The sequence below is a fragment of the Cricetulus griseus genome (genome assembly GCF_003668045.3).
Source record: "Cricetulus griseus strain 17A/GY chromosome 1 unlocalized genomic scaffold, alternate assembly CriGri-PICRH-1.0 chr1_0, whole genome shotgun sequence".
Lineage (NCBI taxonomy): Eukaryota > Metazoa > Chordata > Mammalia > Rodentia > Cricetidae > Cricetulus > Cricetulus griseus.
The window spans coordinates 262,340,498-262,360,780 of NW_023276806.1; the positions used below are offsets into that span (position 1 = coordinate 262,340,498).

A 20,283-nucleotide genomic window follows, 5' to 3' on the forward strand; every position below is an offset into this window, starting at 1 on the left:
GTTTTCCCACTCAGGAACCATTAACACCACAAGGTGGATCTCTTTCCTCGCAAGTCAGCGTGCACAGTGACTCCCTCCACCCTGAGGAGGCTGAGCCCCAGAAGGACCCAGCGAGGGCATTGGACCTGTCTTCCTGGAGCTCCCCCGAGGTCCTCCGGAAGGACTCAACCCCCGAGCCCCAGCACAGCCTCCCCCTGACACCCTGCACAGGCACAGTGAGCCTGCACAGTGTGGACACCTCCTCCCAAGACTGGACAGACTCACTGCAGCTGGCCGATGCGTCAGGGTTGCTTTGTTACCCGGGCAAGTCAGCAACAGCACAGGCCCCGCTGTGGGTGGTGACTCCTTCGGCTGAGAACCACCATGTGGAGAGGCCAGCTACGGTAGGTGTCTCCCCTCACTCCCTGTGGTAGCCTTTGTGGGTGGTCAGTGTTTTCGTAGGGATGCATCACAGCCAGGCTATTATTGGCTCATCTGACTGTAGGTGCCTCATAGTTGCTGAGGAGCCTGGACTCCCATAAGAAATCAGTCCTACACCTGACTATTTGTAGGGACATTTAGATCATTTTTGTCATATGTGAAACATGAGGGTTAATTGTCATCCTCAAAAATTTACGTGGCGTGCCTTAACTCAGGTTGATTCTGAGTAACACAGTCATAATTCTTTTTTTTTTCCTTCTTTTTTTTTTCTTTTTTTTTTTTGGTTTTTCGAGACAGGGTTTCTCTGTGTAGCTTTGGAGCCTATCCTGGCACTCGCTGTGGAGACCAGGCTGGCCTCGAACTCACAAGAGATCCGCCTGCCTCTGCCTCCCGAGTGCTGGGATTAAAGGCGTGCGCCACCAACGCCCGGCTCACAGTCATAATTCTTGTGGCTTTTTTTTTTTTTTTTTTTTTGGGTTTTTTCAAGACAGGTTTTCTCTGTATTGCTTTGGAGGCTGTCCTGGATCTTGCTCTGTAGACCAGGCTGGCTTGGAACTCACAGAGATCCGCCTGCCTCTGCCTCCCAAGTGCTGGGGTTAAAGGCATGCGCCACCAATGGCCCGGCAATTCTTGTGTAATTTACATAAGGACTCTGCCTGAAATGTAGATTTTGTGTGTATGCATGCACGTAGAGGCCAGAGGTCAATGCCGTGGTATCTTCTTCCTCAGTTGCTGTCTACCTTCTTTTGAGATGGTGCCTCTTACAGAACCAGAGCTTGCTGTTTGGGCTATACTGGGTGGCTAGCAAGCCACAGGACTCTTCTGTCTCCACCTTCCAAGCGCTGCAGTTATAGCTCTGTACCTACCCACTGGGTTTTCATGTGGATGCTGGAGATGGGAGTGCACACACTACTGACTAAGCCATAGCCACATCCCGGGCCTTGAACTCAGAGATCCAACTGCCACTGCCTCCCATGTGCTGGGATTAAAGGCGTGCACCACCAGCACCCTGGATTTATTTATAGTAATATTCCATATGTGCTTAATGCATGGTTATACACGTAATACTGGTTAATTTTAAGAACACGTCAATTTATTATTTTTTAGTTTGATTACATTTTTCCATTTTGAGATATTTTTGTATGAAAATACTTTGGGGGATACATACATACACTATCATTTATGCTCAAATTTTAAGGATCTGAGGAATTTGCTAGTGGCTATTTATAAAGGTTATTTTTTTTCAAGTTTTTTAAAATTACATTTTATTTATTGTGTGCCTCTCTCTCTCTCTCTCTCTCTCTCTCTCTCTCTCTCTCTCTCTCTGTGTGTTGTGTGTGTGTGTGTGTGTGTGTGTGTGTGTGTGTGTGTGTGTCACACGGGGGTCAGAGAACATCTCGTGGGAAATGTTTTTCTCTTTTTACCATGTGGGTCCTATGGTTCCTACTCAGGCTGTGAGTGCCTTTACTTGCTGAGCCACTTCTCCATCTCTTACAACCTTCCCAGTGCTCACTGGGCTGTTGGCAGCAGATGTTGCCAGCACCTCCAACATACTGTGTGCTCTGAGTGTGGGAAGCTGGTATGTTTTGATCCAAGTGTGTTTCCGTCTGTTATTTACTGTTTTGTGACCATCTCAAAATCTGCCTGTCTGAATAGGAGAAGGATGTCGAAGACTTTATCGTAACATCTTTTGATTCTCAAGAACTGTTAACAACATCCCCTCATGAATTAACAAGAAGTGATGCAACTGGGAAAAGTGAGTCAGTCGTGTTTTCTTTTTTTTATTGTTTGTGTGTGTGTGCCTGTATGCGCGCATGTGTATGTGCCTGCGTGCGTTTGTGTGTGTGTGTGTGTGTGTGTGTGTGTGCGTGCACCTGTACACATGCTTTTAGAGTTGAGGAAAGTATGAACGGTTCCCTCCTTGTCTTCCCTGCTGTCCAAATGCACTGTCTCCGACTTGTGCTGCTGTTTGTGTCCTAAGAATGTTACTGTGGTTTTGAAGTCAGGGTTCCCAGCACAGTGCATGTGCACAGGCACACGCACGCACACACACACACATATAGTTGGAGCATATGGCCTGAGCGGTTGATTGGTCAGTGTTGTCGGTGTTACACTCCGTAGGTGACTTCTGTCCAGGCCCCAACTTGGGTTCAGCGCTCCCAGGGGACATCTGTGCATTAGTGTTTGATTTATCTTCCCTCCGAATTTGCTATTTAAAAGAGCATCTGGCCAGACCTGGTGGTGCACACCTTTAACCCTAGTGCTTGGGAGGCAGAGGCAGGCGGATCTCTGTGAGTTCGAGACCCCCTCTCAAACAACACAAAATCAAATGAAACTAAAATAGTATCTAAACGTAGCACTGAATTCCCCTTGTCAACTTTGGAGGTCTGTATACTTGTATCCGTCCACGTGAGTGTTAGCATGTCGAGACTGTGAGTTCTTGTCTGTCCATTCTGGTTTTCCCACCTCATGCTTGAGAAAGTGTCTGGGCTTCCTCTGTACATACTAGCTATTTTTGTTAAGATTTCCTTTTGTTGCTACATTTTATTTCTTCCCAGTTTATTTTGGTGTTAATATTTCCATTAAGTGTCTGAGAACGTAGACTGACCTTCCTTGAAGTAGAGATCTGCTACCTTTGCTGTCTGTAGGCCTGGAGTGCTGCGTCCCTATAGGCTGGGTGCTGAATCCTCTCCCTGGGCACCAGACCCTTACTGTGTCTCCCTGGCCAGCGTGTTCCTGGAGGCTTTCCTGGGCTAGTGTAGCCTGTAGGCCTGAAGATCGAGCTTATACGCTCCCAAGAGTCTGTAAAGCCCCCGACTGTTAGGTGCTTGGAACCGCAAGTTCTGGACTGTGTTCAGCGTTGTCCCTTCTTCATCTCATGTCAAGCCAGACACAGTTAACCTTTCTAGACCAGACACTGCAGTCCATCCAGCTGCTCCCACCTCCGCTAGGCCTGGTCCCCTGTCCGCTGTATTCCTGGTCCCTTTGCTGGTTTGCTGGGTGAGAAGTACCTAGACCTTAGTTATAGTCTGGCTGCTCTTCAGGGCTTTCTGGGATGTAGTTGTCAGTGTGAGGGTGAGCAGGTACACCCATGTAAGGAGCTGAGATAACCCTGAACTTTAGTAAGTCACAAACGACACATAACGTGCAACATAAGCTTTCCTTAGTTACTCTCCTTCCTCCTGCTCGTGGTTTCTGAAATTGGTTGACTACCCGGTACTTGTGGATGTTTTATGTAGTGTGAGTGGCTGTAACTGGATTTGGAAATGGATGTTGTGGTTTAACTCCTGACCCCATGTGTTCCTAGGCGATTGCCCAAGTGGTGGTATGATGCTGACTTTGGGTTCAGGGGGATCTGAGACTCCCCGCAGCAGCCCTGTGGCTGCTGCTGTTGTACCTTTCTCCAGAAGGTTTGACCAGTCACCAGGAGCAATGAAGGAGAAGGAAATCCATGCAAAGCATATGAAGGTAAGGCCCAAGAGCTCTTGTCCAAGAGCACTGACAGCTCAGGATGAATGAAAAGCCTGTCTCTTCTGACTGGATTACACCTGTACCTGTTCAGATAGTCAGCCCCAGCCCTTTGGTGGGCACACTCCTCCTGAACCACTACGGTAATGGAGTCCCACCTGCAGGCCACCTTCTAGGTCAGGGCCTCGGAGCCTCTTCCTTGAGGGTCTCATAACTGGCTTGTTGAGTCTGTGCTCTGGGGAGAGAAAAAGCTGCTTGCTGCCATTAAACTAGTATGCCATTTATGATAAAGACATTGATGTCAACATGACTAGGTAACTAAATGGTATCATGACAGTATGGTGTCTTACTCAAATAATAGAAGTACCCCAAACAAGGGGTTTGTTTTGTTTGTTTGGTGGTTCTTTTTTTTTTTTTTTTTTTTTTTTTTTTTGTAACATGGTCTCATTGTGTAGCTCAGCCTGGCCTGTAACTCAGCCTGTCTAGTGCTGAGATTGTAGGTTAAATTGTTTTTTGTTTTGTTTTGTTTGTTTTTTTTTAACAAGATTTTTTTTTTAAAGATTTTATTTAGTTATTATGTATACAACATTCTGCTTCCATGTACATCTGCACACCAGAAGAGGGCACCAGATCTCATAACGGATGGTTGTGAGCCACCATGTGGTTGCTGGGAGTTGAACTCAGGACCTCTGGAAGAGCAGTCGGTGCTCTTAACCTCTGAGCCATCTCTCCAGTCCAAATTGTTTTATGTGTATGGGTGTTTTGCATGCCAGAAGAGGGCATCATATCCTATTGCAGATGGTTGTGAATTGCCTGCGTGTTGTTTGTATACCACTTGAGTACCTCTTGTCCTTGGTGACCATAAAAGGGTGTCAGAGCCCCTGGGATTAAAACTGCAGATGGTTGTGAGGTGTCTGGGAATTGAATTTGTGTCTTCTAGTAGACCAATTAGCACTCTTAATTGCTGAACCATGTCTCCAAACCCACCAGTAAATACAACAATTTTAATGTTACTAAGAATTCTGAAATTATGTCAAAGTAAAACTATTTCTTTCAGAGTAGAAACCAAGGGACTGGGGAGATTATTCAGAAATTCCACAATGGCATGAGGGTCTGAGGGTGATCCTAACACTCATTTAAGCCAGTGCAGGGCACCTTGTGCCTGTCATCTCAGCAATGGATAGTCAGTGGCAGGAGTTCCTTGGGATGCAATGGCCAGCCAGTGTAGCTGAAGTTCCTGAAGTGAGCTCCAGGTTCAGTGAGAGAGTCTAATTTTAAAAGATAAGGTGAAGAGTGATTGAGGAACATACTTGTCATCAGCCTCTGGTCTCCATACGCACACATGCGCACGCACGCACGCACGCACGCACGCACGCACGCACGCACGCACGCACGCACACACACACACACACACGCACGCACGCACGCTCGCACGCACGCACGCACGCACACACACGCACGCGCACACACACGCACGCGCGCGCGCGTGCACACACACACACATGCACGCACGCACACGCACAGACATGCACACATGCACGCGCACACACGCACGCACATGCACACACACATATGCACGCACACACACACATGCGCACAATCGCACACACACACACACACACACACACACATGAATAACTTATCTAAGCTTTGTTTCTTTGTGTCTCTCCAAATTATTTATGGTACAAAACATGGTAGAGAGGTTTTTAGTGTTGTCTGTTTAAGCAGCCTAACAAAATAATTGTTTATTTGAAGTTAATGAATTGAGGTGGTGGTAGTTCAGTGTGTGGATGATGGTTTGGGGCTGATATATCCCCCCCCTTCCCGATGTGTTTTTCCTGCTATAGGCTTTGCTGCAGATGGTATTTGATGAGAGCCACCAGATACTGGCCTTGTCAAAGAACCAAGACCTCCCTAATTCACTGAGCAAGGGTGAACCACGTGACCCCCTGGATGGCCTCCCAAGGGACAGGCAGGCCCTTTTGGAGGCGACAGCTGACAGAGGAGAGAAGGTAGGAAATTGCTGTTTCAGTAAGTAAGAAGGAGCCACCCGTAGTGGCAGACTTACATACAGACCTAGGCCCTGCTCATAATGTGGTCGTGCCACCCGCCATGTCTTTGATCAGCCATGCCTGTCCCTGGCCACAGCCCCAGGAAGCACAAAATACCCAGCAGGACAGCTCCATATAGCTTTGGGTCTTTTTAGACCAGAGCTCAGCAGGTGCAGCAGCAGGAAGAAAAGGAACAAAAGTTGCTCATTGTATTAATTGTTTTACTGTAGCTGTGGTCAAGTATGGCAACCAAGGCAACCCACAGAAGGAAACGTTTAATTTGGCCTGTGGCCCCAGAGGGATAAGTACATTATGGTGAGGCGGCGTGGCAGGAGCAGGGAGCTGATAGCTCATGTCTCAAGCAGGCATGAAGCAGAGAGAGTAAACTGTGGGTAAAGCTCTTTGCTCTCAAAGCCTGCCCTAGTGCCCTACTTTCTCCTACACCTCCCCAAACAGCGCCACCAGCTGGGGACCAAGTGTTCAAATGGCCTTAGACCATGGAGGACACATGGTGGATTCAAACCACCACACCCAGGTTTTGCTCTGTGCCACTTCAATACTTCTACCAATATTAAAACAAAACAAAAAACCACCAAAAAACAAAAATATTTGTTGTGTGGGGAGGGGATGCCGTGTGTGTGTGTGTGTGTGTGTGTGTGTGTGTGTGTGTGTGTGTGTGTGTGTGTTGATCAGAGTGTGGGTGGGAGTTGGTTTTCTCCTTCTGCCATGTGTTTCCTGAGGGTTGAACTCAGGTCATCAGGATTGGCCACAAGAGCCTTTACCCTGGGAGCCATCTTGCTTGCCCCTGATTATCGATATTTTTTAAAATTAACTTATTTTTCCTGCCTGAGTATTTGCATGTATGTTTGTACACCACATGTGTGCCTGCTGCTCACAGAGTCCAGAAGAGGCAGACGTTGGATTCAGTGGTACTGGAGTTACAGACAATTATGAACATCTGGTGTGGTGCACTTTACCACAGAGCCATCTCTCCAGCCACCAATACTAGTATTAAGATTTTATTAATACTATTTGAGAATTTTATACATGTTTTGATCATATTCACTCCACCCCTCTTTTTCAGATTCATGTTACCTTTCTTTTCCGTGTGTGTGTGTGTGTGTGTGTTGTGTGTGTGTGTGTGTGTGTGTGTGTGTGTGTGTATTCTTTACAACAAATTTGTTCTGCCCAAATATTCTTGGATGTGTGGTTGTTATAGTCAGGGTTACTATTGCTGTGAAGAGACACCATGACCAAGCAACTCTTATAAAGGAAAATATTTAATTGGGGTGGCTCACAGTTCAGAGGTTCAGTCCATTGTCATCATGGCAGGAAGCATGGTGGCATGCAGGCAGACATGGTGCTGGAGAAGCAGCCTAGAGTTCCACCTCTAGATCAGCAGCAGTTAGGAAGAGAAGGAGCCAGTGGGCCTGGCTTGAACATTTGAAGCCTCAAAGCCAAGTCCCCACATATTTCCTCCAACAAAGCCACACATCCTAACCCTTTCAAATAGTGCCACTCCCTAGGAGTCTATGGGGGGGAGCATTTTCATATGAATGACCATAGTGGTCTTCTGCTGGTTGTCTGTTTACCAGGGGCTGCACTCTTAGAGAACTGATATCGGTATTTTTTTTTAAAAGATTTTATTTATTTATTATGTATACAACATTCTGCTTCCATGTATATCTGCACACCAGAAGAGAGCACCAGATCTCATAACGGATGGTTGTGAGCCACCATGTGGTTGCTGGGAGTTGAACTCAGGACCTCTAGAAGAGCAGTCAGTGCTCTTAACCTCTGAGCCATCTCTCCCTGATATCGGTATTTTGAGGATAGCATTTGCCTCTCACATCCTGAGTCATTCTAGGCACTTTGATGCCACCTCTTCAGTCAGACTATTTTATGCTACTCTCCATCTCCTCAGCTACCGTGATAAAACACCACAGACTAAATGGCTCAGACAATAGGTGTTTTTTTCTGACCTGTGTGGAGTCTGGGTGTGTGAGATCAGACTCCAGCCTGGCTGGTGAGAGTTGAGTACTCAGTTTGCAGTTGCTTCCTCCTCCTATAGCAGAGAGAGGACTCTTAAGTCTCTGCTCCTAAGAAGATAACTGCGGTGTTATGAGAGGAAGTCTCCCTTTGTGATCCCAGTTAGTCACAGTGTATGGTTCTTCATTGGGAATTAGGACTGAATATATGAATCTGTGGGACACATTCAGTTCTTAGCCCTTGTGGTGCACACTGGTGAGTGCACAGAGACTGTTTGTTTGTGGCGGGATGAGAGTTTAAAGCTAGCTCCTTTCACATGCTGGGCCAGCCTCTGGCAAAGAGGCTGCACCCCTGCCTAGCCCTGAGTCTCTTGTGTCTCATTTACAGGAACCTTCGGAAACATGCCTTACATGGAGTGGGGAGCTTTTGCGGGCAATACAAGAAGTGTTTGCCAGAGAGCAGGAGAACGCTGAGCTGCAGTCTAGACCCTATGGCTTAGATCTAGGAGATTATAATGTCCTGTTCAAGAGGCTGGAGAAGGTTATTAAAGAGCAGGTGAGTAACAGGCTTGAAACTGGGCTTTGCTTTACCAACTTGTGCAGGGTGTAAGGGAAAGTTTTTCTAAACTTTGGAATGTGGTAACTAAGGAAACCTTGTGTAATATCATGCTTTCACTTGTAAGTTGTTTTTTTGTTTTTTGTTGCTTTTTTTTTTTTTTAACAAAATCTCAATCGGGTTTTTACCAATAAAGGCTCGGGAGCTGGATGCTGGTGTGAAATCCTGCTAACTCAGAGAGGCGGGGAAAGCATCCAGCCAACCTTCCTCTTCTGCTGACTCCTCCACCTCAGTGTCCCTCCCTTCTGTTTCCTGTGTGTGTCTCTTTCCATCCTCCTGACTCCCTCTTACTCCCTATTGTTTTCTTGTTCACTTTTTGCTTGTTCCACCTCTTGACCTACAGTTGACCTTTTTTGGTTTTTCAAGACAGGGTTTCTCCGTAGCTTTGGACGCTGTCCTGGAACTCACTTTGTAGACCAGGCTGGCCTTGAACTCACAGAGATCAGCCTGCCTCTGCCTCCCAAGTGCTAGGATTAAAGGTGTGTGCCACCACCGCCCAGCTTGACCTACTGCTGACTTTTTAATCCTCCCAAGCTCTTGGACTAAAGGTGTGTGCTGGGGCTGGACCACACCTCAGCAAGAAGCAGGTTTTTCCAGTAAATAACATAATCTCAGGGTTCACAGTGTTGTCAAATATCCTGCCTCAGTAAGCACTAGTGTGCTTGGTGGATTCTTCCCTTAGTCTTTCTCCCCTGGACGTACCTGACACATTAACATTTTGTCACTGCCTACAGATGAGAAGTCCTGACTTAAAAGTTGAGGTGCTAATACAGTACTACACTGGGCCCAGAACTGTCAGGAAAGGGCTTAGAGTAAGGCCCTGGGCTACTGTGCACCTGTTTCACCCTTACACCGTCGTCAAACTTGTTCCAACAGTGCTGGAACCTTGGATTTGAAAGGATGTAGCTGTGCAGGATGAGACGTGCCTGGCTTTCTCCTCCTCACCTGGGTGCTTGCCATCCAGCATTCACACCTCATCTGTTCTCCCCATCCTCCAGGGAGACCTGCAGAAGGTCCAGTGTCTGCCAGACAGGAGCAGCTTGCTGTCTGAGATTCAGGCTCTGCGTGCCCAGCTCCGCATGACACACCTGCAGAACCAAGAGAAGCTGCAGCAGTTGTGTGCAGCCCTGACAAGCACAGAGGCCCGTGGGAGCCAGCGGGAGCACCAGCTACGAAGACAAGGTAGGTGCCGCTGTTCCTGTCACGTCATGCAGTTTGCCCCACACCTGCCCTTGCTCAGTCTCCCTGGGACTCGATAGGCAAGTGGGGATGGCCAGACCCTCAGCTGCAAAGGCCCAATTCCTCTGAGTGTGTGCAAGTGTTTGAGAATCTTGCTATCTCTCAGTGGAATTCAGGATCTTGTTTTATGTAGGTTTTCACATTCAACATATTTTCACATACGTTAAGGAACTTTTTTATAGACAGCATCTGTGAACAAATGGAATCTCTCCTTTCTGGCCCTTGTATTGATCAGGCCTTGCCTGACAACCTTCCTGACATTCAGTTGTTTTCCATTCTGTGTGGGTCAGTTATTTCTGTTTTTGTTTGGTTTTTGTCGGGTAATCGGGTTCATGTGTGTGTGCATGTCTGTCTGTTTACAAGAGCCCAGGTCTGTGGTCTTGGACTCTTTTTTTGACCTTCTGTTGGCAAAGTCCTGGCCTTGTAAGAACCAGTGTTCCCTTCCCCTGTATTTTAGAGGACTATGTAGAACCAGGCTAGTTTCTTCCAGAGGTTCTGGGAGAATTTTTCAGTGAAGCCACGTGGGCCTTGACTTGTCTCTGTAGGTATGTGTGGGAGAGGGTTGGCTGATGCTATAGGTCTCAGGGACATGTCCTGACCAGATTAGTACCTAAGTAAAATGGTCTCAGAAGACATAGGAACATGTCCCTGAACGGCTTTGGCTCCCATAGAGACAGTGGCTTCCAGTTCACAGAAATACAGTTTCTCCCTCACAGGAACCCATCTTCACCAAATCAACATCATGTATAGTTTAACTTGGTTTGTGTGGTGCACTGTGGATTTGTGGGTAATGCTGTCTCATGTTTTAATCTCTCTCAGTTGAACTGTTGGCATACAAAGTTGAACAGGAGAAGTGCATAGCAAGTGACTTACAGAAAACCTTGAACAAAGAGCAAGAGAAGGCCAGTGACGTCCGGAAGCTCCTGATGGTGGAGCAGAGTGCAGTACAGGATTTGAAGTCGGAGCTGCATGCGTGTAAGCAGGAGAACACGCGGTTGTTGGAGTCCCTGGACAAGGTGCAGCAGGAAGTCCTTCGTCTCAGGTATGGCCTTGAGAAGTGACTGTTGTTGGTAGGGTCATGCTGTAGTCCAACTCATGTCCTTCGGCTGGCCGGTGCTGTGGGAGCTTTTGTCTTTAGATGTGAGAATACTGAGAGGGATCCCTGCCAGGACCTTCCCCTTACACAGCGCTCATGGCTGCCCGTTGTTTCCCTCCCAGAGCCATGCTTGACGGGAAGGAGAATGAACTGAAGGGTGTACTTCAGGAGCTGGAGTGTGAGCGTGGAAAGGAGCGGGCCCTTCAGGCCCAGCACGAGGAGCAACAGCTGCGGCACCTGCAGAGGGAAGGCCAGAGCTCCAGGGCCCTGGAGGTGACTGCTTTCTCCTTCTTCTTTACGGCAGCCCAAGTAAAAGGAATTTAAGACAAAATAAGGCTATATTTTTATCTATTTTTGAGATTATAATATAATTGTCATTTCCCCTTTCCCTTCTGTTTGAAACCCTCCCGTCTACTTCAGTTTGCTCCCTTTCAAATCCATGGCCTGAATTCAGCCTGTTCCATGGCCTTGTTGGTTGTTCCCTGCTGTGGTCTTTGAGCATTTTCATTTATTTTTTACTTGCTTTTTAAAGTGTCTATTTCATGTTTGAGAATTTCATGTAATATGTTTTGATTAGACCCCCCCCACCCATCATCATGTTCTTTCTCTCACAACAAAACAAAAACACACACACACACACACACACAAATACAGAGTCTCTGGAGTGTGGCCGATGTACCCAGTGTCACAGAACCTCCTTATTGCTATCCGGATGGTGAACAGCATTTGTGATCCTCATAGAGTGGATAAGTGTGAAGCATGGGCTGTTTGTGTGCCCCATGTTCACCGTGTGGCCCAGAGCTCACAGTCTTTTGCTACAGTGACTCTGAACAACACATGTCAGGTGTGTCTTTGAGCATACTGGTGCTTTGGAATTTCTAGGAAAGGGAGAAAGGAACCCTCCTTGATTAGATGTGCGCACATGTTTCCTCGTTACTACTCCCACACAATAGTAATTCATCCATTCAGGCCTGTGCACGGTTTTACCCAAAGGATAACTTTCGAAAATTATGATTTCTGAATGAAAGTATAAGTAAGAAAACCATCCAGATCCTTTTCCTCTTGGTATTCATCGTCACAATCTTGTTTCCTCCATCAATATAGGAGTTAAAAATGTCTTTGGAGAAGCAGCGTGCTCAAAATAACCAACTATGCGTCGCTTTAAAACACGAGCGTGCAGCCAAGGACAACCTGCAGAAGGAGCTGCAGATCGAGTCCTCCCGCTGTGAAGCCCTGCTGGCACAGGAGAAGGGCCAGCTTTCTGAACTGCAGAAGAGCCTAGAGGCCGAGAGGAGCCGCTCCCTCGAGCTTTCAGAGGCCTTACAGCATGAGCGGCTCTTGACGGAGCAGCTGAGCCGCAACATGCAGGAAGCCTGTGCGCGCCAAGAGACACAAATTCAGCATGCCTTATTGCGGAAGCTGAAAGCCGAGAAGGCACGTGCCCTGGAACTGGAAAGCATGCTTGAAAAGGTGAAGAAAGAGGCTGCACATACACAACAGCAACTGGAGTCTCAGGCTCAGGAGCGCTGTGTAGAGCTCAGGAAAGAGAAGGAGGTAAGTGGCAGCCTGAGGTCAGCCGTGGATGCCCTGCAGACTCACAGGCAGGAGCTGGGATGCTGTCTGGAGAGAGAGAGGGAGAAATCAGCGTGGTTGCAGGCAGAATTAGAACAGTTATCCTCAAGAGTGAAAGAGCAAGAAGGACGCAAGGAAGCCAGGAGGATGGAGAGGAGGCCAAGCCGAACAGACGTGGAAAAGAAGAAGTGGCAGACAGACAAGGAGAAGCTGGTGAGAGCAATCTTCCAGCAGATCATAAGTCTTTACAGGTCCTTAACGACCCGAGGTCATGACCGCTCGCTCACCTGCACTCATTCCTGGCCTCCCTCCTGTTCCTCTTCATGGTGACACCATGCTGTGTGGGCCACTCTAGCTTTGTGACAGGCTTTGAAGTTAGAAGTGTGATGGCTCTCTCTGTTCTAAGTATTGCTCAGCGCTTTGGGCACCCTGCAAGTCTTGAATTTGAAAATAGTCTTTTTTATTCTTTTCTGCCCCCCCCAATTTTTTTTTAACATTCCAACCACATTCCCTCCCATCCCACCCTCCTCGCCTCCTCCTCAGCCCACCCCCAGTCCACTCCTCCTCACCGGTAAGGGCTCCCATGAGGAGTCAACACAGTCTGGCATAATAGGTTGGGACAGGGCCCGGCCCTTATCCTATGCTGACTGAGCATGGCATCCCACCATAGGGAGTGGGCTCCAACAAGCTTACTCATGTACTGGGATTATAGTGTGGTCCTACTGCCACTGAGCATGGCATCCCATCCTAAGGAATGGGCTTCAACAAGCTAGCTCATGTACCAAGTTTGTATCATGGTCCTACTGTCAACGTCTCTCTGATAATCCAAACTTCACAACTGTCTCCCACATACATACAGAGGGCCTAACTCAGTCCCCTAGGGTCTTCACAGTTGTAGGTCTAGAGTTCATGAGTTTCCAGGAGCTTGGTTCAGCTGTCTCTGTAGATAATCTTGACCTCCCTTGCTCATATATTTCCTCTTCCCTCTCTTCAACTGGATTCCCGGAGCTCAGCCTGGTTCTTGGTTGTGGATCTCTGTGTCTGGTTCCATCAACTACTGGATGAAGGCTCTGTGATGATAGTTGGGGTTTTCATCAATCTGATTATAGGTGAAGGCCAGTTCAGGCTTCACCTATTCTACTATTGCTAGGAGTCTTAGTTGGGGTCCTTCTTGTGGATTCTTAGTTACCCTAGAATATATTACAGTGATTGGTTTACACCGGATGAACCAGCCAGTCATTCCTGGAAGAGCTCCACCAGGGCAGGTTGAACAACTTAGTTTATCCGCTGTATTCAGTTTGTTATTGTCTGGTTAGAATTTTTGCATCTGTATTTAGAGAAGATATTAGCCTCTAGTTTTATGTTATCTTTGGGTTTAGATCAGGGTAACAATGCCTTTGTGGTCTGGCCTGGGAAGTTTTCTCCCTTTTATTTTATTTATTTTCCCTGAAATAGGGTCTCTCTGTGTAGCCCTGGCTATCCTGGAACTTGCTATTTAGACCAGGCTGCCGTCAGACTCACAGAGATCTACCTACTTCTGCTTCCCAAGTGTCTAATTCCAGCACTCAGGTACTGAGGTTAGTAGATCACAAATTCAAAACCAGCCTAGGTGATATATCAGGGCCCTCTTTTCATTTGTTTTTTGGGGGGTCTTTTTGAGACAGGATCTCATTATGTGACGTTGGTTGGGCTGGTACTCACTGTGTAGACTAGGCTGGCACTGAATTCACAGAGATGCTAGTAAGGCCCTTTTTTGTCTTTTGTCTGTTTTTTGCTGTTGTTTCTTTTAGCACTAAAGTGTAGAACCAGTGGCTTTGTCTTTAGTCATTAAGAAAGGCACATTTGTTTTTTATGAGCAAAGCTAGCTCATTTCTAGATGTTCAGAAGAATACATTATTAGCTTTGTAAATGCTCATCGGGGATCGCTGAATATTCTACGAGAAGGTTCCCTAACCTAAATTGATGCCCTCTGACAGAGCAATTAGGAAATTTATGAAAAGTGATGACACGCCAGTGAGACCGTGTTTGTTGAGAAGTCACTTGCCTTTCCCCATGCCCAGCCCAGGGAGTCTCTGATCTCTCTTTTTCTATGAATTATTCTCTTTGAGACACTTTGTATAAGTAGAACCTCTTTTTACACTCTTGTGATTGGCCTATGAGTCCAGATGACTTTGAGGTTTACAGTGAACATACACTACATTAAAATTTTATTTTCTCAGTGTATGTTGTGTGTGTGCGCGTGCGTGCACACACATATTCATGCCATGCCAAGCACATGGAGATCAAAGAATAAATTTGTGGACTTGGTTCTCTCCTTCCACCTTTATGTGGGTTCTGAGGGTTGAACTCAGGTGTCAGGCTTGTATGGGCATCAACTTTATCCTCTGAGCCAGTGGTTCTCAACCTTCCTAATGCTGCGACCCTAATATGCTTCTTCATGTTGTAGTGACCCCCAACCATAACATTCTTTCACTGCTACTTCATAACTGTAATTTTGCTACTGTTATGAATCATAATGTAAACATCTGATATTCAGTCTGTCTGGTATGCAACCCCTGTGAAAGGATTGTTCACACCCCCCACCCCTGCAAAAAGGTCTTGACCCACTGGTTGAGAACCATGGCTCTAAGACATTTCACTAGTCTTTTTTTTTTTTTTTTTTTTTAATCCTCCAGGTGCACACTTTAATGCTCACACTCAAAATTAGTATGAAAACTTTTCTTAATAGAAAAGTCCAAAACTTCAACAGAGACACCACCATCTACAACAGTTACAGTTTCTTTGTCAGTGCACATAATAGAAAACATGAATGGTCTTAGAGGTATAGGCAGGTGGCCCATTGTGCAGTGTTCAGGCCAGACTCAGAGGTGCCCTGAAGGATGCGGCATGTAGCCAGAGCTGGGAATTTATGCTGCCTTTGCCTTCCCCAGCCCCCTCCCCTTGGTGAGTATCTCCAGCCAGTGTGATTCTTAAAAGGCGGTTGCCTTCAAGAACCAACCCCCCAAGCCATTTTCACTTTCCAGAAAACTTTTTGTTTCATTTTGATTTTCTCCCCCCCCCCCCCCCGTGAACCTGAAAGATATGTCTGTTGCTTGAAAGTAATTAAATACAAAGAGGATGTTCCCTGATGTAGGGACAGTGTTTCCTGGCGGGACATCTTGACCAGGCACCTCCTGCTGGAGGTTCCTATTTTGCAGAGGATCAGTGTGGTTGGCTTGTAGACCAGTTTCCTAGCCTGACTGCCAGAGCCTGGCCTGGACATTACAGGCCAGGATACTCTTTTTTCTAAACAATGTGTACTTTGCTGTTCTCACCTGGGAGGTTAAGAGTGATGGACCTCTGCTTGCTCTTGGGGCGGAAACAATGTCAGAAAGCTGGTTTCCTGTGAGCTATGCTGGGTGTGACGCTGCAGCCAGTCTCCCCAAAGCTTATGTGGGCCTCAAGTCTGACTCTGAACTCTCTCCAGCAAAGCAGGCTCATCTCTGGTTCTGTCTGCTCTTGCAGTTCTACTCACACCTTTCGCACAAAAGGCCCTCTGGAACCACTGAGAATTGGCCGTGTTGTGTGATATATTAGATAAATGCTTTACTGCTGTGGCTTTTCTGAGGCCTTTTTGGCTTTCTCTGAGGCACCTTTGTTCCACCTTACCTCACCTGGTGACTAGACTTCACCTCCTTGTCAGGGGAGGGTCCAGGTCCATTGGTTGCCCTTGGCCCTGTACCCAGTCTGAGGGCTAGCATCTCTACAGTTCTGTGGCACTGCTCACTTCCATTTCGTAAGGCTAGGTTGGTGACCAGTTAAGTCAGGCTTGAGGCCACAGGGCCACCCAGCATTGGCAGGCATGGTTTGTCATATACACGTTATTGTCACTCCCTACTGACTTGTGCCTTGGGATGTGTATATATAGGCATAAATATGAAGTTCAGCCAGTGTCAGTCTCATAGGCCTTGGACTTGGCCACAACCTAACTAAGCTGAGACTGCAGTGTAGACTGTGCTGTTGGGGTTGCCTGACTGTGTTGAAGGTGTAGACACCGTCTTCAAAGGTGCTGTGCTTGATCTGTGTTGGGTTTTCTCTGTGAGGTGCTACATGCCATTGCTGGTCTTTGGCCAGTTAATTGTTGAGGACTTACCTTGTTTTGAGCTGAGGTCTGACTGTGCTCTGGTTGGTCTTAGTTAGACCTACTGTGTACATCCAGGCAAGCCATCAACTCATGATCTACCTGCTTCTACCTCCCAAGTGCTGGCTATAGGCACGCCCCACCATGCCCAACATCAAACAGTTTCTTTTGGAAAACTCTAATGGTCTTTTCCATTTTTCTTGCCATTGTGACAGCGAGAATTAGAATTACAATGCCAGCGTGATGAGCATAAAATCGAGCAGCTTCAGCAAATGGTGAGAGAGTTGAAGCGGAAAGAGAAGGTTCCTGGGGGAGATGGCGCTTGCCGGGTTTCCCCCCGCTTGGGTTCTTTGGATCTGGACCATGTCCAGGAACAGCAACAAGAGCTGGAGAAGATCCGGCAACAGCTACTGTGTGCAGCGGGGCTCCTCACAAGCTTCACCAACCACACTGTGGACAGGTATGCATGCACAGGTGATAGTCAGTGACCACCAGTACCCCACCCCCACCCATTCCATGAATGTTTATATTAAAAAAAAATCAGGAGTTTAGCTAATGGCATGTGCCTGTAATTTCCACACCAGGAAGGTAGAGACTGGAGGACCACCACAAGGCTGACCTAGTCTACATCCACGCTAACAAGTCCATATAGCAAAACTATATGGAAAAAAATGAAGTGAAAAAAATGAAGTATTTGGCAGCTCTTGATTTCAGGACCAAGTCTGGTCTCTCGCACAATTTCTCATTCCATGAGTTTAGTTGAATCAATGGGCAAGATCTTCTAAAGGATGCTGATAAAACCATATTTTTATATTCTAATGTTACAAAACACCTTGTTATTAGGGCTGGAGAGATGGCTCAGTGATTAAGAGCACTGGCTGCTCTTTCCAGAAGTCCTGAGTTCAAATCCCAGCACCCACATGGTGGCTCACAACCATCCATAATGAGATCCGTCTCCTGGCCTGCAGGGATACATGCAGGGAGAACACTGCATACATAACAAATAAATATTCATAGGAATAGTGTTTTTCATAGTTTCCAGTTGTGCTGAAATTGTTTTTGCACACACATGCAGATGTGGATTGCCCAGACCTGGATGCTCCCTCAGCTTGTCCTACATTGTCCGTGCCCACCGAGGTGGGATGCTGTTATCAGCTGGGACAACCCCCTGTCCATACCTGGATTCGATTCGTTGAACAGCATGATTTCCAGGCAGTTTTATTTAGACAGCACTTATATAAGGGTTTTTTTTTATTGTTATATTTATTTATTTTGTGCGTGTGTGTCTGTGTAGATGAGCGTCTAGGGGTCAAAGGACAGCTTGTTGAAGTCTGTCTCCTTCCACCAAGCAAATGATCAAACTCAAAGGGTCAGGCTTGGCAGCAAGTGCCTTTATATGCTGAGACATCTTACTGTCCAGGAAATCTGTCCTTAGTTACCAACCCAGCAGGAAGCAGTGGGATGTCAGGATGTGGGCAGTTGGCCATCGCTGCCAGCTCAAGTTTAAAGGTTTCTGAGTTTCACAGATGTGTGTGTTTTCTGGGATAGTCAGTCTTCCTCCACAGCACTCTGGTCAAAAGAGTGCTCCCTAGGCCAACCGTTAGACACAAAGATTCTGAGTGAAGGGACTCACTGGCATGACGAATCGCCCACACAGAAGTGCAGCGCTCGATCCCTGGGTTTCTCAGAGGAAATGCTGCACAAATGCACTTTCTTTGTGCCAGGAAAAGAGAGTTCTTGAACATCTTAGGAGTGTAATCATTTGGGGGTATACGTAAACCCCTCTAAACACCCGCTTGATTTCTTAGGACAATTAAAGATTGGACGTCATCAAACGAGAAGGCGGTGTCATCCTTAATGCGCACCCTTGAGGAACTGAAGTCTGAACTAAGCATTCCGGCCTCCTCTAAGGTACAGTCAGGCTGCTCCATGCTGCACATCTGCTCTGTCTAGATGGTGGGCTAAAACTAAGCTCCCAGCCCACGGTGTCTTCTGGTAGTTGGTAGAGGATGCCATGGCTTCTTTATAGCTCGTTTGTTAACCAGTGGTTTGTTACTCCCTTGTTGTCTGGGCAAGTGAGTAACCATCTGCCCCGTGTGTCCTTGTGGGTGCACTGTGCACTGTATTCTATGTCTTAACATCTGATTCTGACATCCTGGGGTCTCAGCCGTACCATCTGACATACCATGTGATTATCTATACTTGATGCTCACTGTACATGACTCAGGAGCACCCTGAGAGCTAGAGACTGTGTGGACATTAGTCTTTTGCTGAGGACAGATGCCTGCAAAGTGGAACCTGTTCACGGCCCAGCCTGTCTCCTGTCTGCTTCTGCTTCGGGCTAGAGTGCAATTGCAGGTCTTCCTGGGATGCTCTAAGCTCCTGGGAGTAGCCTTTGAGGCTCACAGTCCTAGGTGTCCTAGATGTTGACATTGTTGCTGATCCATGACTCTGATTATAGCATGTTACCAGATAACAGAGAAGCTGTACCACTTACTGTTATCCAACCACCCCCTCATCAAGTGTCCTAGGGAGATGTGCTAAGTCCTGTGCCTCTCCTCTGGGTGCAGGTTCTAAAATTTCTCCATATAGGACTAAAGGTCCCAATTGTGAAGTGCACAGGCCTATTCTAAGTGAATCACACGGGTTACACCCCTCAGCATGAACAGCAATATTCCTTATTTTATTCGCCACCTAGGTATAGGACTCTTAGAATAGCCAGATCAGTAACAGGCCTGTATCACTTTATGTACCAGATATTTCCAGTCCAGTTTTGAGGGGTCTATTTTATAAAGAAATGTGATCTGGTGACCTGTAATTTCCTACCCCATATTGCTATGCCCAGTCCCACAAGCCTGGTATCAAACTCTAAACTTAAAACTATAGTCTCTGAAGCACTCAGTAATATTAAAACACAAAATTCTTATAAATTTGTTTGCTCCTTTTCCAGAAAAAGATGGCTGCAGAGCTCCACGTCCAACTCATGAATGAACTGCTGAGAGACAACGACACCCTTACAAAAGCCATCAGCATGGCGACTCAAGAGAAAGCGGAGCTGTGCAGGACTGTGTCCCGGCTGGAGAAGACCCTGAAACACCACATGCAGAAGGGCTGCATTCTCAGTGTAAGGATTTTTGTCTCTTCCTGGCATAGTCTCTGCCCGCTGTCTCTGTACACCGTGCTATGTCAGACCCGTCCATTCTACTCGTCAGGGAGCTGGCCTCTGCCTAGACCTGAGGCCTCTGTGCACCTTTTTCTGGCTGGCCCTATGGGCGCCGTCCCTTCTAGTGTACAGCCTGACTCAGAATTCCAGGGTCTTTCTCTGCTGCCCAGGCTTGTCTCAAACTCCTGGGCTTAAGTGTATCTCCTGACTCTGTTCCCCACGGGTGCACGCTGCCACACCCAGTTTGATGGGTTTCATTTTGTTTTGATTGATTGATTGATTGATTGATTGATTGGATTTTTTTTTTTTTTTTTTTTTTTTTTGACGGGAGGCAGAATCCCAGGTAGCCCAGGTTGGCTTCAGACACTATGTATCTGCAAATGACCTTGAACTTCTGATCCTTCTGCCTCAACCATGTGGTTGCTGGGAATTGAACTCGGAACCTCAGGAAGAACAGTCAGTGCTCTTAACTGCTGAGCCCATCTCTCCAGCCCTTAAAGTGGCTTTAATCTGCATTTCCCTGAGGCTAAGGATGTGGAACAGTTTTAAA

General features: G+C 47.0%; 1 protein-coding gene across 11 annotated transcripts in view; it reads left to right on the forward strand.

Moving 5' to 3' along the window:
- The window catches only part of Pcnt (pericentrin), an 89,245-nt gene that overhangs the window by 60,755 nt on the left and 8,207 nt on the right, over positions 1–20,283 (forward strand). For 9 of the 11 annotated variants that reach the window (XM_035450455.1, XM_035450460.1, XM_035450458.1 and 6 more), the window contains 12 exons: positions 1–383; positions 2,077–2,176; positions 3,728–3,888; positions 5,736–5,900; positions 8,316–8,483; positions 9,542–9,725; positions 10,602–10,824; positions 11,001–11,151; positions 11,983–12,663; positions 16,786–17,030; positions 18,379–18,481; positions 19,521–19,694. The exon at positions 1–383 is cut by the window's left edge and continues 301 nt beyond it. In XM_035450455.1, the coding sequence (XP_035306346.1) occupies positions 1–383; positions 2,077–2,176; positions 3,728–3,888; positions 5,736–5,900; positions 8,316–8,483; positions 9,542–9,725; positions 10,602–10,824; positions 11,001–11,151; positions 11,983–12,663; positions 16,786–17,030; positions 18,379–18,481; positions 19,521–19,694 (2,738 nt within the window). The remainder of the gene's footprint in view (positions 384–2,076; positions 2,177–3,727; positions 3,889–5,735; positions 5,901–8,315; positions 8,484–9,541; positions 9,726–10,601; positions 10,825–11,000; positions 11,152–11,982; positions 12,664–16,785; positions 17,031–18,378; positions 18,482–19,520; positions 19,695–20,283) is intronic. The other 2 variants (XM_035450464.1, XM_035450461.1) reach the window with 1 other exon arrangement.